The sequence below is a fragment of the Penicillium manginii genome (genome assembly GCF_028828005.1).
Source record: "Penicillium manginii strain IBT 31320 chromosome Unknown utg000002l:1.0-5564898.0:1.0-5567710.0, whole genome shotgun sequence".
Taxonomy (NCBI): domain Eukaryota; kingdom Fungi; phylum Ascomycota; class Eurotiomycetes; order Eurotiales; family Aspergillaceae; genus Penicillium; species Penicillium manginii.
This window is the reverse complement of record NW_026643103.1, coordinates 2799340-2813536: the sequence shown is the minus strand read 5'-3', so window position 1 is coordinate 2813536 and position 14197 is coordinate 2799340. Positions and strand designations below refer to the sequence as shown.

Sequence of the window (14197 nt, the reverse complement as noted above, 5' to 3'; positions counted from 1 at the left end):
CGGTATTTATCAATCATAGCAAGCGTTTCGACATGATAAAGGGGTATGGGGGACAAAAGATCAAGGAGTAGGTAGAGATGATTTAGGGAGATTGATAGAATGGTGATAGTTTCCTTTTAGGAAATGTGGTGGGTGGCGGCCTATGCGCGTAACCAGCCGAACTTCTTACGGCCGGCCTCGCTGCCGGTGGCTGGCTCAACCTGAAGACTGCGGGCATATAAGTCCTGCGGTAATCATGAGTTAGAAACACTAGCTTTGGGAGAAAGATATGGACCGCTGCTTACCTCTTCGTCGCCCGACAACTTCGAGTCGAGGATCATTCGTTCAATATCGTCGAACTTTTGGGCCTGAGGGTGAGGTGACTGTTGGCTGCGCTGGATACCAAGGACTACCTCGCCCATGACTTCAAACTTCTTCCAGTTGATACGAGATTTGTTCTCGCCGATGAATGTTTTGTTGCCCTCTTCCGCAGAGACCAAGTCACGGCGATGAAGCGGGAGGAAAGGAATCCGTTCAGAGAAAGAGTTGTCCCACGCGAGGCGATAAGCGAAGTGACTTCGCTGGGTGCTCATAAGGATGACAAGGCGCATGAAATCCTTCTGGTTTTGTATGGGAATCAAGTCCCGCGTCTGTGTCAGACGGTGGACAGGGGTACCATTGATGGCAGCAATGAGTGCACCCAAAGAGTTGTAATTGTTTTGGCGGCGCAGTTTGACAGCGATTGACATGAACTTCTCCAGGCTCTTTGCTCGGTGCTTGGGTTTGTCACGAAGAAGAATCATGCTTGCCACAAAGAAGGCAAGGTGATTGAATTGTCGGATCATCCTGTTCACGTTGTGCAAGCTCTTGATCTTATCCTTCTCCACGCCCGATAGGCTCACATGGCGCACCAGATCTCGAGGTCGGAATGAGTTATACATTATCCAATCGATTCGGGTCAACTCTCGCGCAAAATCTTCATCGGGCGTTTCCATAAAGTATCGCCATTGGATTTTCGTGAGCATGGTTCGCGAGTTCAGCTCTAGGCGCAGGGCTTCCTTTTGCGAAGCCTCCACTGTCAAGAGCGAGAATGATTGGTTCATTGTACTGGAGGGCTTGTCCGTGTTTGATGAAATGGATAATGTTCCCGAGAGGCGTGATGTCGAGTCATGGGGGCCATCACTGAGGTCCAGATTACTCATACTATAAATGGGATCTTCTTCCTCATCATCGTCGTCGCCATCGTCATATGTGCCTGTCAGGAACGGGGCCGGCGAACTCCGCCCGGAGTTGTCGAAGAAAGTTTCTGTGGGGCTGGTTTCATCAGTATCCCCATCACTGAAGGCCCAGCCCGCATCGTCATCTTGAGCATTAGAGTCGAGATAAGACCCAATTTCTTTAGCTGCAAACATGTAAAAGTGGCTCTTCTCGAGAGTAGCCACGAAGTCGTTGATTCGTTTGCGGGTTTTGTTGTGGGCAAAGTCGCCGGGATAATCAGAGGCCCACAGGGCAATCACATTGAGCAATCGCAGCTGGTCTGCCATGCGGGCGAGTTGGTCACTGTTGCCAGTTTCGTTTTTCTCGAACCTGGTGACCAGGGCATTGAGAAGCGCCCCCGGGGCGGCGAATTTTCGGTATAGACACAAGAAGATAGAGACAAATTTCGAGTCTTGCTTGGACATAGGTTGTGCGACAAGACGGTCAACCAGTTCGTCAAAGCTGTATCCCGACTCTGCGCTGGAATTACTCTCGCTGCTGGGCTTCGGGCGCAGAGCTTTGTCCGGGTGCATAGCTTGCCCGTTATCCATCTCATCCTCCATGTTCAAAAAGCTATTAAAGGCGTCGGAGGCTTCACTCTGCCGCCAGGCGGACGGGGTACGTTGGTGGCAGGTTTCCAGAATCGGGGAGTTGTCTATCTGTGCGGATGGTCGACGATTGTTCAGTCGCGCGCCAGAAGGCGGGGTGAGCGGTCGCACCGGCTGAGAATTACTCCTGGCATTTCGCGATGAACTAGAAGCATGCTGTTGCGCCAGACTAGAAGGGATGGCCGGGTCGCTTTGCAGACGATGAGTGTTCCCTTCGACACGATCCGAGACGGAGATTGTCGAGCCGCCAGCGGCTCCTGCGAATATGGCGGTGGGGGTGGATGAATTGGACCGAGAGTGTTGCCAGTCGTGGGGAGGAGTGGGTTGAAAGGACTTTGTGGTGGTCCGCGGCGGGGCGGGGGAAGAAGGAGGATTAGGATTACGGTCAGACGCAGCGGCGAGGTCTGGGCGAATGAGATGGGGTTAGCGGTGGTCAGAAACAGTGGAACGCCACGAATTTGGAGGACTCCTTTCGCTCTTGGGGCTCCTCCGTCGATCGGTGGGCTCTTGACAGAAGGGAAGGGGAAAGGGTAGCGAAATATGCTAGTGCCGTTGACCCACTTAGGCCGGGCAGGGGTCATGGCTCTCACAATCCGCTTCTCTTCTCTCCCTTTCTCCCGGGTGAAAGGGGAAAGAATCATGAGATTCACTCACCTGCTCGATGCGAAATAACGGCTCGCAGGACCAAAGCGATACACATCTGCTGCGATCGGGGTGATTCGGGCGATGTTCGGTAGATCTCGTGCCGCTCGTGGACCACAGCCAATTCGCTGTCTTCTGGCCGCAAATCACATTTGCAGGCAACTAGCAACAATGGGGAAGGAGAATGGGGTGCGTCAAGTGCATCTGAATTCAACCGAGGTCAGCCAGCTGAAAGTTGAGATTTTATGGGAAAAAAGGAAAGAAAGAAAAAGAAAAAAGATATATCAAATGTAAACACAACCACAAGGAGGGGACAGGATGCGCTGTTAAAATATTCCCAACATACCTATGAGTTCTTTGGCCTCGTCGAAATTATCAGGTTGAGTAGCATCATGAAGCAGCAAAACACCATCGACAACAGGGGGCGCAGCGTCTTTCTCCAATCGTGGCCAGACTATACTTTGGTCTTGGCTCAAGGTGACTTTCTGTAGATCAATCTCCAACAAACGAACCATGTATACCGAGCCATCCAAGGACATCTTCTTTTTCGTTAAGAAGGACGACGGGGTGTTCTTCATATCCAAGGCACACTTGATGAAGCTTGATTTGCCCGCATTATCCTGACCAACGACGGCGATAGTCACTTCCGGTAGACCGGGTTTGGAGGGTTCCTGCAGCGGAGAACACTGGCTTTTAGTAATCAAACGATACCATTGCACGCTGCTGCGCAATTGACTGGGGAATAGGTGACCCAGTATGTACGGAGTATGCTACACACCTCGTCGCCGGGCTGCCGAGAGCGGGATCGCTTCGGCGCATTAGCATTGCGGCTCCCATTCGAAGGTCCTTCCTCTTCTTCCATGAGGGTGTGTCCAACATTCGGTCCCGACCTGCGGCCTGGTTCCAACTTGTGTAATCCACCTGTTGGGGCTGACGAAGTCCGACTCCCCATCCCGGGTCGCTGCGGAGGGGCTGCAGGTATCGCTTGCGCTCGGTCACTCGAGGCTCGCTCGCGACGAGCTTGCGAAGACATGGAGGACCACAATGGATGATGACGACTCAAGGGTGAGATTGGAGGAGTAGAATTGCGAGGAGGGAGAGACGTCAAGTGTATCCGGCTATTGCATTGGTGCGAACTGCAGATGCAGCATATCCATCGTTCCCCAGCGGGTTAACACGAATTGAAATCGGGGGCGGTCGCAGTAAATTGGAACCTGTTGGGGTTGCAGGAAACTAGTTCCATACAACAAAGAGTCCAAAAGGCGGGGAGGCGTAGGCGTGGGGGGAAAAGAGAAGGGGGGTGGAATCTGGAGAATTGGAGAGAAGAAGCGGTGGTCGGAGATATGGGAATGAGGCAAAGACAAGACCCGTGGAACGAGTTGGAAGTGGGAACCCGTCAAGGAGAAACCAAAAAGCAATTGGAATGATTTAAGGTAAAGAATAAATTAAATTAAATAGAATAAGGGAGAATGGAAAAAAAAAAATTTTGGGAAAGAAAAAGAAAGATACCAGATCGATAGATCACCGTGGTACCCTTGACTCTGTTCCCGGTTCTAGGGACGTCTTTTTTTATTTTATTTTATGATTTTATCTTTTTGCTCTTGAGATACCCAAAATCCAATCCCGAATTCTTGTTTGGAAAATGGGAGCTGAATTCTGGGTTCTCATTGGAGTTGGCAGTGGCCCCGTTCTCCAGATCTCACGAGCCCATTGCCTTTCCCCCCGTCGTTCATTCGTTAGTCAAGCTCCTGGTCGAACAAGCTGAGCTGAGCCAGGAACTCCTGTTTTTCACACTAACTTACTCTATACTCCATACATACTCCATACTTCTCCAGGACACCTGGCACTTCTCCTATTTACAGTTGCCACTTGGTCCAGACTTCAGACTTAAGCGTCACGATGGATCCCTCCGCCACCCGCTCCGCTTCAGCTCAGCCGATGGATACGAATGCGTTGTTCAAATGAGCCCCGAGTACGAAAGCGACTATTGTATACCAGGCTGGCCACGATGTGACCTGCGTAGGACCAGCCAGGGTACTTTGGTCCCGGGGAAGTGTGAAGGCCAGAGACAAGCGCACCACGCAACCGAGGCGTCGGGTCGTGGTGGAGGCACAATACCCTGACGGAGTCGATTCCCAAGCCAGGGGCCCAGCCAGATCCTTCGTGGGGCCCGACAAGAAGAGAGAGAAAAATGGGACATCTCTGGTTTAGCCTCGCACGGCCTGGAAAGTAGACCAGTCCGATTCATGCATCGGTCATCCCATGGACCACACAACCACTACAGTATGCAACGAAGTACGGAGTACTACGCATCCGTATATTCCTCCATACATGGTGAATCCCTATGCATCCTCGAAATCAGATGCCATTCGGGGCCAACTCGCTCGGAGTCCTGTGTTGCCTTCATTCGTGCTGTGCTCGGTGAGGGGGTCCCAGGCGAAAATATCGTAGCTCCTGCAGCTCAAGCCTAGCAGCTGTCAGCCGACGAATCCCATCCCACCATGCGTCAACCCCGCGGCTCCTCTACTGGGCTTGGGCTTGGGCTTCTGCTTGTGGTGGAATTACAATTATTGAGCGAGGTGAGCCATTCCGAGCCACCGTCGCTAAAGACCGGATAATACCTGTCGAAGCAGCTCCACTTATCCATGTAAGCAACATGCCATCCCAATATAATGCCAGGTGGAGATAAACCGAATTTCTTTGTCAAAAATTCGGGTATCATATGCGACGTCTCAGCCTCTTCTGAGATAACCCTGTTTTCGCGCATTGCATCTTCCCTGGGAAAGGGTAATGAAACAAATCAGAGACTGTATCAGAAAATTATTCACTTATTGATAAACCAACATAATAGTCTCCAATAGTTACTTCAATCATTCAATCTGAGTCATTCTGCTTGAATTAGTGGGTACTATCCGAACACTGGGGCATACAGTCGTAGTCTCCACGCAAACCTACACATCAAATAATCTATTCTAAGACGTTTGGCGGGGCTTGTGTACGTAGCATACGTAAATAGCAAATGCATAAATGAAACAGCATCTGGGTCCTGTTTCGGCAAAGTTGGATCTCCCCCCGTTTCATCGTCAAACGTTTGCTCTCCAGGGCTTGTTTCCCAATCTCTCTATCTCAAACCCAGCCCTGTGCTAAAATCAACGGCAGATCGTAATCACAGATACACCTAGGCAGCACTACGTATCTTGGCCCAGTCGCTTTCTCAACAGAATACGGAAATTAACAAGATCAAATCGAGGGAGTTTTCGATTCGGAATATCATTATCTCCACGTATTCGTACACCCAATTTCATTGTCCCGCAATGACTTGGCTAAAGCCTGATAAAAGAATCCACCCAACTGAACGCCATATGAAATGCTTGACCCGCTAACTTGAGCTCCTTCACTGGTCCGGTTGGCCATCCTGGCTATTGTTGACCAAAGCCCAGAATCGCATGAAGGCCTCGGCGCCAGTCCCCGTCTCGCTTCCTTCTTCGCAGTCCTGTCGGAACTTTCGTACCCTCCCCATGCCGCGGTTGAAACCCTTTTCAGAGGTCCATGGGCCGCGACTGCGACGGGTGGGTGCTCTCCCACCTCGCCCTCCGCGGCCATTAAAGCGACCTCTTGAAGGAGGCGTGTACCATTCCACCCACTCGTCTTCGAGTGTTGACTGGTATATTTCGTGCAGCTGGTCTCGAAGGTTTGGATGTCGTCGAAAGAGCTCCGTCAGCTCTGGAGAGGCCGCTATAGAAGCAGGCTTGGATTTATCACCCTTAGCCACGGCGCTGTCTGTTGCTTCATGATCGGTGACGCCGTTTTCCACGGGTTGTTCGGTATTGATTGGTGTAGATGACTCGTTTGGGACTTGTTGCTTGGGCGCGCAGTAAATCTTATGGGTTTGAGTACACGCGAGAGAGCAGCTTTAGAAGAGTAGAAAGCTATGTCAGTCAAACCGTCTTCAAATCTTCAAGGTGTGGGTTTTGGTACCTCATCAACGCGCAGATCGGACACCGGTATTTGGACGGTTCCGAAGAACACACTTCGCAGGGACCGGGCATTTTTTGGCTCGACAAATCAGGGCGATATGACTTGATGCCAGTCCGTCATATTCACCCAGCGAGTTGGAGTGCCGCTTGGGTCGATTTGGAAGGGCTTTGAGAGGTGACTCTCTCTCGCAGAGCTCGAGCTAGCGGGCCCGCAATGCAAAAAAATAAAAATGTCCAAAAGAGGCAGTTAGTGCCTGAGGCCGACAATACGATTCCTATTTAATACTAGCCACATCTACTACGCCACACCTTCAGACCAAAGAGTGTGTATGAACCACGATATTTTAAGGAGGACTGACATAGAGTACGTTTGACGAAATTTCTGTTTTTCTTAGAGTCGGGCAATTTTCAAGACATAATAGTAGCCTGGGTTTCCGCTCGTGAAGGGGTAATGGTCATTGGTGAATGTTGGTATAGAAGAGAATACCTAACGATTCGCAGGGTCTAAACATCCAAAATAGTTCAAGCGAACTCTTATCACCAGCTTCCATGTATCATGTCCCAACTTAAAGCCTCCAATATACCGGTCAATGAAAGAGGTCTCATCCCAGTGTCGTCGCTGCGAAACGACCTATTCCAGTTCCAAAGGGTGCATAGTGCGTTGTGCCTGTTTACGCCGCGGGACTTCCTTTTCCCATTCCCCTGAAGGTTGATCAAAAGTTCCACCACCCCTCGCAACCTCATCGCGACATGCTCGAAGATTTCCAGAATTCTGCTGCGTCGCGAGCCTCTTGTTTGGGGCACGAACAGCTTGATATGGTCAATATGGTACTTCCCTTCGGGGAGGTCTGTCGGTAAGTTCCGCAGCATCACTGAATGACCTTTTCCGAACACTTTGCTGGTCAGAAAAGACTCCTTCCAACTTGGGTTGAGCTTGCAGCCGTGCGTAATGTCTAGGTTCACATTCCTCAATAACACAAGGTCGTTTCTTTGAAAGACCTAGGTATTCATCGGTGACTCCAACTAGATACGAGTCCATTGAGTGTACCCCACTAGTATTATCTATAAGATCAGGCGGGCTGAGAAACTAGGGGATCGTTCGGTCGTTATTATCGGAGTATTCGTCTGTTTCGGCCCCATGCGTTGAAATATGTTGAATAATATTTGATTTGGCCGGCAATTCTGCAAGATAGGAGGTTAAGCAATGGGTCAGTTAGTAGTAGAGATTCAAGTTTGGATTGTCCTACTTGCTTTCTTTCCAAGGTTGGCAAAGCGTACGGACACAATTTCCCGCAGATCCCCAGTGCTCAGTGATCCATCACTCGACTCATAGTCCGTCGTTCATCCTAAAGTAACAAATTAAAAGCCATTTGGAGGTGTCGAGTTCGACTTCATGTGCCAACTTTGACGTGATGTCTCGCACGATCATCTCTCGGAGGGCTGATTTTCTGGCGAAAGAGGTGATTGATCACAGAAGAAGTATGTGTCCGGATGAAAAGCCATCTGAGTTAAAAGCAGCTAGATATAGGAGTATGAACTGACTAAGTCTGTGCAATGGGATGAACTCTCTGGCTGTGTGCGAAAGGAACACTCCAGCATCGCCAAGTCCCGTCCCAATTTCTCATGTGACTAAACCGTCCCTTGAGTTTTCCCTGTTGCATAGACTGAAGGAACGAGCTGTGAGCCTTGTGTAATAATATTCTTCTCTAAGTGCAATTCAAATATCGAAGATCCAAAGATATGTTCTCTTTTTTAAGTAATCTCAATGATTCAATTTCTCAATACCTGTTCTGTGATGCGATTGAATACCCTTACCCACCATGCGCTGAGTTGCTCTTATTGTATTCAAATATCTTCCTTCTGCTTTATTCTTGTCACTATCGCGGCCTAGTATCTTTCATTCTCCGGAGTATTCCTTTAACTGATACTACACATGCATATGCGAGATGGGCCGCCAATCTTCCGCGCGACCTGAGAAGTATCGCCGACCATTATGCAGACCTTGAATGTCTTTCGGCAAAGTTTCTACTGCAACCAAAGTTGAAGGGCACAGATTGCCAAGACTCCCCTTGCCTAATTTAAAAAAACGAAAACGAAGCAGCTCTATCACACAATTGGTGCCGCCTAGAAGCATCGTTGGTGTCAGGTAATTTTCATGCAGTTGCATAAGCTGAACTTTGGGATCACTTTTTTCCCAAAGGATAGTATTGTTTGGCCTAGAGCCTAAGCGGCGAATTTCCTCTGCTACTTCTTGTTTTCTTCTCCCGTCTCAGTGAACCCCGCTTTTTGCTCTCGGGGTATGCCCGATTACATCTCTAAGCGCCTCGATGAGATCACTGATTCTTATGTGGCTGAGCTAAAGTCTTTTTTGACTTATCATTGCATTGCCATATCACAGCTTGGATTCAATTTCTTCTATGAATAGCGCGATATAAACCTATACCTGGGCATTTTGTTACTTCATCGGCTTCAGACTACATGGACATGTCAACGAGAGGACTATCGAGAAAGCCTATCTGGCGTATGTCGTGTGAGACTATTTCAGTTTCTTGTTGCATGAATGCGGGGAGCGTGCAGCAAGCCTAGGCTGACAGGAAGGCTAAATCATGTACCAATAACGCTCTACAGTCCCTGCAAGGCCTCGATCGACGGCAAGCCCCCAAAGGGGCTTCAGGCCGATACCTCTGACCAACTTGCATAAATGGTATGTAGCAACGGTCGAAAAGAACACCGAATTTTCGTTATAATGCCAGATACGAATTTTTGATAGAAATAACGTCGAGACATCTGTACTTGAATTCAATTTTCTAGAACCAGTCAAACTTGGAGACTTGTTTAAAACTCAGGGTCCGATTTGTGCGGGGATACTGGTATGATCTGGGGCTAGGCCTCTCCACATATAACTAGTACTAGTAATAGTACGCATCGGGGCTTTTCTTCACTCTCCAATAAGGTAGGTAAAGTTACAGACCACCCCTGATCAACACGAGCCGCTTGCGCTCTTGGGTTACATCGAAATGGGAACACGAAGTCTAACAACCGTTGAACTGCCTACGCATAAGATGAGAGATCCTGAATGGTCTAATGAAAGAACTAGTTGAAGTAGTATCGGCACAAAGCTCGTATTCTCTCCATTAAGAAGCTCGTATTTTCTTCGAGGAGATTGTCTTGTCCGGGACAGAAGGCTATAAAATGAGTTCAGTTCCAACGCCCTTGAGAATATTTCCAGGACAACACGCCTGAGTGAACTAAATTCCAAGTCTTCTAGTTTTTGAAAAGCTTCTCGCAACTCTCAGTCGATTCAACAAGATGAAGGTAACGGAAAATCCGAAGCTGTCAGAAGAATTTGGTCGCTGACAGCCACACTTCAGTATACTGGTATCTTCACCTTCCTCGCCTTGGTCTCCGCCGCCCTTGCCGCTGCTACTCCCGAAGCAATGGAAGCTCGCGCTGCAGCAGCAGAGCCGATGAAGAGAGAGCTCGATAGCATTGCAAGTCAAAGTCCTCAACAAATTTTCAGTAGATAGGGTGGTATCTAACATAGGAGGCACCAGTTCGAGAAACGGGCCTGTACCGCTACCAAATGCGTTTGCAACGGAGTTCAGGGCCAGTTCTGCGGTAATCAACTAATCAATTCGGCTTGCATCAATAGCCATGTCTACGAGTGCCAGAAAGGAACCGGGAAGGCCTGCGACTATGGGGTCAGGAACTCTTGTGCCAAATGTGGCAAGCTGAGCTGCTGAAGAAAATGATGACGGTGCCATGCGGCGGTGTCAATGGACTGATATTTGGGATTTCGGTTTACTTCTTCACTTCTGGCTCATCATGGCTACACTCCTTTCTATCACTATGATTGCTCCATTGGAGTGTTTACTCTTGAGGTGATAAATAAGCTGTGCTCTCAACGAGTGGGAGGATCATCAATTTCCACTATAGTTTGGTTCCACTTACAATGGCTCGGGTATTACCTAGGTATCAAAGATGCGTAAGCGTTATTCGCGTAGTATAAATTCCTAGAATTATGTACTCTTTCTCGACAGCATACTCCAAACCCCTCCAATAGGATAGTATTTATTAAATGTGGGTCTCCATCTGGTCAATCTGGCCAATAGCATGCCGCACATTGATCTCATTTGTCATCCCTCCTTTACAGCCAATCACCTGACCGGGTAATTGCGTCAGAGCCGGAGTGCGGCGCTTCTGCGACTTTTTGTTCCGATACAAATATACTCACTTTCCTTCCTTCTACAACACACGATACCCCAAACCATCAATCATAACAATATGTCTGTTAGCACATCATCCACTGCCATGCTTCGTCGCGCATTTTTCGGCGCCCGCCTCGCCCCCATCTCCGAATCATGTAGCCGAACCATCAGGCCTGCGGCATTCGCCCTGTCTCAGGAGTGTATCCAGCGCTGCCCGTCTGCCTACACTCACAGCTTCAGAGACTCGTCGCCGACCGACAGTACGACCTCACCAGCAACCTGTTGCAGCAAGTGGAGTCAACGGATTGTCCCCAACCAGCAAGCGCACCATCTTCATCCAGACGGAAAACACACCCAACCCCGATGTAAGAGAGACTTTCCCGAAATTCCACCCTCAATCGTGAATCCTCGCGAAACAACTACTAATTCACCACCAGGCTCTCAAATTCATCCCCAATCACCGCGTCATCCCCGAAGATTTCCCTTCGTCCTTCCTCGAATACCTGACACCCCGCTCAACCGTCGCACCACCACACCCGTCTCCGCTCGCAGCCAAGCTCCTCGACGTCGAAGGCGTAACCTCCGTCTTCTACGGTCCCGAATTCATCACCGTGACCAAATCCAGCGACGTGAACTGGGCGCACATCAAGCCGGAAGTATTCAGCCTGATCACGCAGGCCGTGACCTCAGGCGAAACAATCGTGTCAACAGTAGAGTCCGACGGCACAGAAGGTGCCCAGGAAATGGAGAATGACTCGCTTGCCTTCAACGAGGATGACGACGAGGTCGTGAGCATGATCAAGGAACTTCTGGAAACTCGCATCCGCCCCGCTATCCAGGAGGATGGTGGTGATATCGAGTTGCGCGGCTTCGAGAATGGCATTGTTCTGCTGAAGCTTCGTGGTGCGTGCCGCACTTGTGATTCTAGCACTGTTACCTTGAAGAATGGTATTGAGTCTATGCTCATGCACTATGTGAGTTACCCCGACCCCCGACTCCGAATCCCACTGCCCATCCCACTGCTTTCCGCGCTCCGCTCGGCGGCTAGGGCGAGGTGAAGTGAGGTGTCCCATTGATCCAATTACTGACTTGAATTTTCCGCAGATCGAGGAGGTGCAGGGCGTGGAGCAGGTTATGGATCAGGAGGAAGCGATCTCGATGCACGAATTCGCTCGCTTTGAGGAGAAGCTGCGGCAGCAAAAGGGCGAGGCTGCAACGGCTAGCAGCTCGCTGGACAATGCGCCGTAAATTCTCAACTGTTATCGACATTTCTGTGGAGGGAAGCATTACGGCACTGCCTGGTCAGACAGCCGCAATAACCAATTATCTGATTCGCTACGATAGAATGGGAGATGAGATATCTTGACTGGGATGGGAATGCTCCATCCCCAGCACGACAGGGTTTAACAAAATAGGAGCAGGATGGATATTAGGAGGTGATGATGATGATGATTCTATCATAGTGAGACGCAGCTTCCCATGTGGCAAAACAAAATAGGAGGAGTATGTAAATTAGTCAGTCTAGCGAACTTGAATCTATTCTTAAAGTTTTTTTTAGCAATCGAGGGCACTGGATGGTTGAATGGGCGAGTCTGGTGAGAATGCCTCTTGAAGTACTTTGTAAAATGAGGGACTCCGCAATAGATGAAACGCTAGCTAGGATTTGGGCAAGGTCCCGGAGTGGACTTTAGCGAGAGGGGAAGCTGAACCCTTTTGGATTGCGGGGGATGCATGACAAGAGGGGCGTTGCAGTAAGGCGATCGTCGTCATGTGAAGGGGATGATGGGATGATGGGATGAAGATGTGTCTAGGATGATAGCAAATTAACATAAAAATAAAGTAAAAATAAAGTAAAGTAAAATAACGGGTTGAAATAGAATAGAGCTATAGTTATGTGGCAAGAATACCAAGTAAAATACTACAAAGTACCTAGTTACATAGTAACTAGTTAGTCACTACTAACTAGTAACTAACCAAGTACCACGCGTACTTTCTGCGATCAAGGCGGGGCATTGTTTGCTTTCGCCTCTTCCCGCCGAGGTTCACGAGGTCTATCATGTCCACCATGTCCACCACCCTCCTAGAGGCTAGAGTGAGTTCCCGGTCCCCATCCCCACCCACTCACTATGAGTCCACTCAGATGGTTCTTTTGGATGACCTCTGGCCTTGAGCCAAGCAGAGGCAGTATAGCTTCGGAGGCTCGGAGGGGGCAGATGATTCAATTTGCGACCGTGGTCTGGCCATTTCTAGGACAAGTCAAACTTGAATTAGGTTGGTGCGGGAAGAGGGGAACAATGGTCTTGCCTGTCCCACGATGTGTGATCCTGGAGTGGTGACGGTGGTGGTTGATGAACTAGGATGGGACAGGATGGGACAGGATGAGGTCCAGAACATCTTGTCAACATCAACTCTGGCCAATCTTTTGGAATGGAAATAATAGTAATAACCAAGTGGACGTGGAAAGAGTGGAATGGAGACTTTCCTGCATTGTCCAAGCTCTCCCCGCAAAAGATGGATCGGCCTAGATGATCCCATTGGGTCATTCCCCCACATTTGTGTCATTTGTGTCATTTGTGTCCGGGGTAGAGCGATTCCACAGATTCCACAGAACTGGTCCTAGTGAATATATTGATTATGGGTATGGATATGAGCATGACGTACTCCAGTTACCAGTGTATCCGTGTCCCATGCCATATCCATATCCATATCCATGTTCAATTTCATACCCATACTATGCTCTGCACTGGATGTGCCCCCTGTTAATAGTGCAGTACAATGCGTACAGGCCTGTACTCCGTACTCCGTACTCCATACAGCAATACACTCAACCCCGCAAGTGTGTGACCCGATGAGTGGGCCGTGCGAGGAGGGGGGCCAAAGATGCTGTGGGCTGACAGAGGCTGCATAGCGGCTTTAATCTGGGCCCTTGACAAGTTAAAACTAGTCAGAACTGGCGATACTAGCATACTAAATACTATACTATACTAGTAGACTATGTAGTATACTGTAGGATACTAGTATACTAGTAATGTAATGTAGTATGTATGGTCCGTGTCCCCTGAACATCAATTCGGGGCGACCTTGCCAGATCCGTCCCCCTCTTTATCCTCTTCCTTCTCTCTCTCTCTCTTCCTCTTCTTCTTCTTCTTCTCTCCTCTCTTCTTTACTTTCCTCTCCTCTCCTCTCCTCTATCCGTTTTCCTCTACCCTAACCTTCCCCCCCCTTACTATCCTTCGCCATGCGCCACCCTTGAAGGGACTTGGTGCTCTCCCATATCGTCATTCGTGGTCACGCTACCACCGCTCTCTCCCTATTTCACTCCCAACTTTCCGCAAACGCATTGATTGCCTCACCTCCCTAGCAGTCCAATAAAAGACGGCACGACATTTTTTCAAGATCCAAAGGAAGAGCAAAGATCCCAGTTCAAGAAGCAAGCAGAAACCAGCCGCCGATCCCCCCCATTCCAAAGCCAAAAAGCTCCCCACATCTTACCGTCCATACTCCGCGACTCCGCGACTCCGCGTTT

At 49.3% G+C, this 14197-nt stretch overlaps 3 protein-coding genes across 3 annotated transcripts; 1 reads left to right on the top strand and 2 right to left on the bottom strand.

Annotated features, from left to right (window-relative positions):
• Nucleotides 1–140: 140 nt before the first annotated feature.
• On the bottom strand, nucleotides 141–3519 carry N7533_002304 (putative Ras guanyl-nucleotide exchange factor RasGEF; the record flags this gene model as incomplete). Its single annotated transcript, XM_057098954.1, has 5 exons — nucleotides 141–224; nucleotides 285–2248; nucleotides 2499–2690; nucleotides 2833–3172; nucleotides 3265–3519. 5 exons carry the CDS (start codon nucleotides 3517–3519, stop codon nucleotides 141–143), a joined length of 2835 nt encoding a protein of 944 aa, XP_056964090.1.
• A 2361-nt stretch (nucleotides 3520–5880) lies between these two features.
• Nucleotides 5881–6535, bottom strand: N7533_002303 (zinc finger HIT domain-containing protein; the record flags this gene model as incomplete). Its single annotated transcript, XM_057098953.1, has 2 exons — nucleotides 5881–6397; nucleotides 6465–6535. The coding sequence occupies 2 exons, from the start codon at nucleotides 6533–6535 to the stop codon at nucleotides 5881–5883; spliced, it is 588 nt and encodes a 195-aa protein (XP_056964089.1).
• Nucleotides 6536–10747: 4212 nt separating this feature from the next.
• On the top strand, nucleotides 10748–11919 carry N7533_002302 (NifU family protein; the record flags this gene model as incomplete). Its single annotated transcript, XM_057098952.1, has 4 exons — nucleotides 10748–10826; nucleotides 10906–11036; nucleotides 11109–11645; nucleotides 11776–11919. The coding sequence occupies 4 exons, from the start codon at nucleotides 10748–10750 to the stop codon at nucleotides 11917–11919; spliced, it is 891 nt and encodes a 296-aa protein (XP_056964088.1).
• Nucleotides 11920–14197: the final 2278 nt, after the last annotated feature.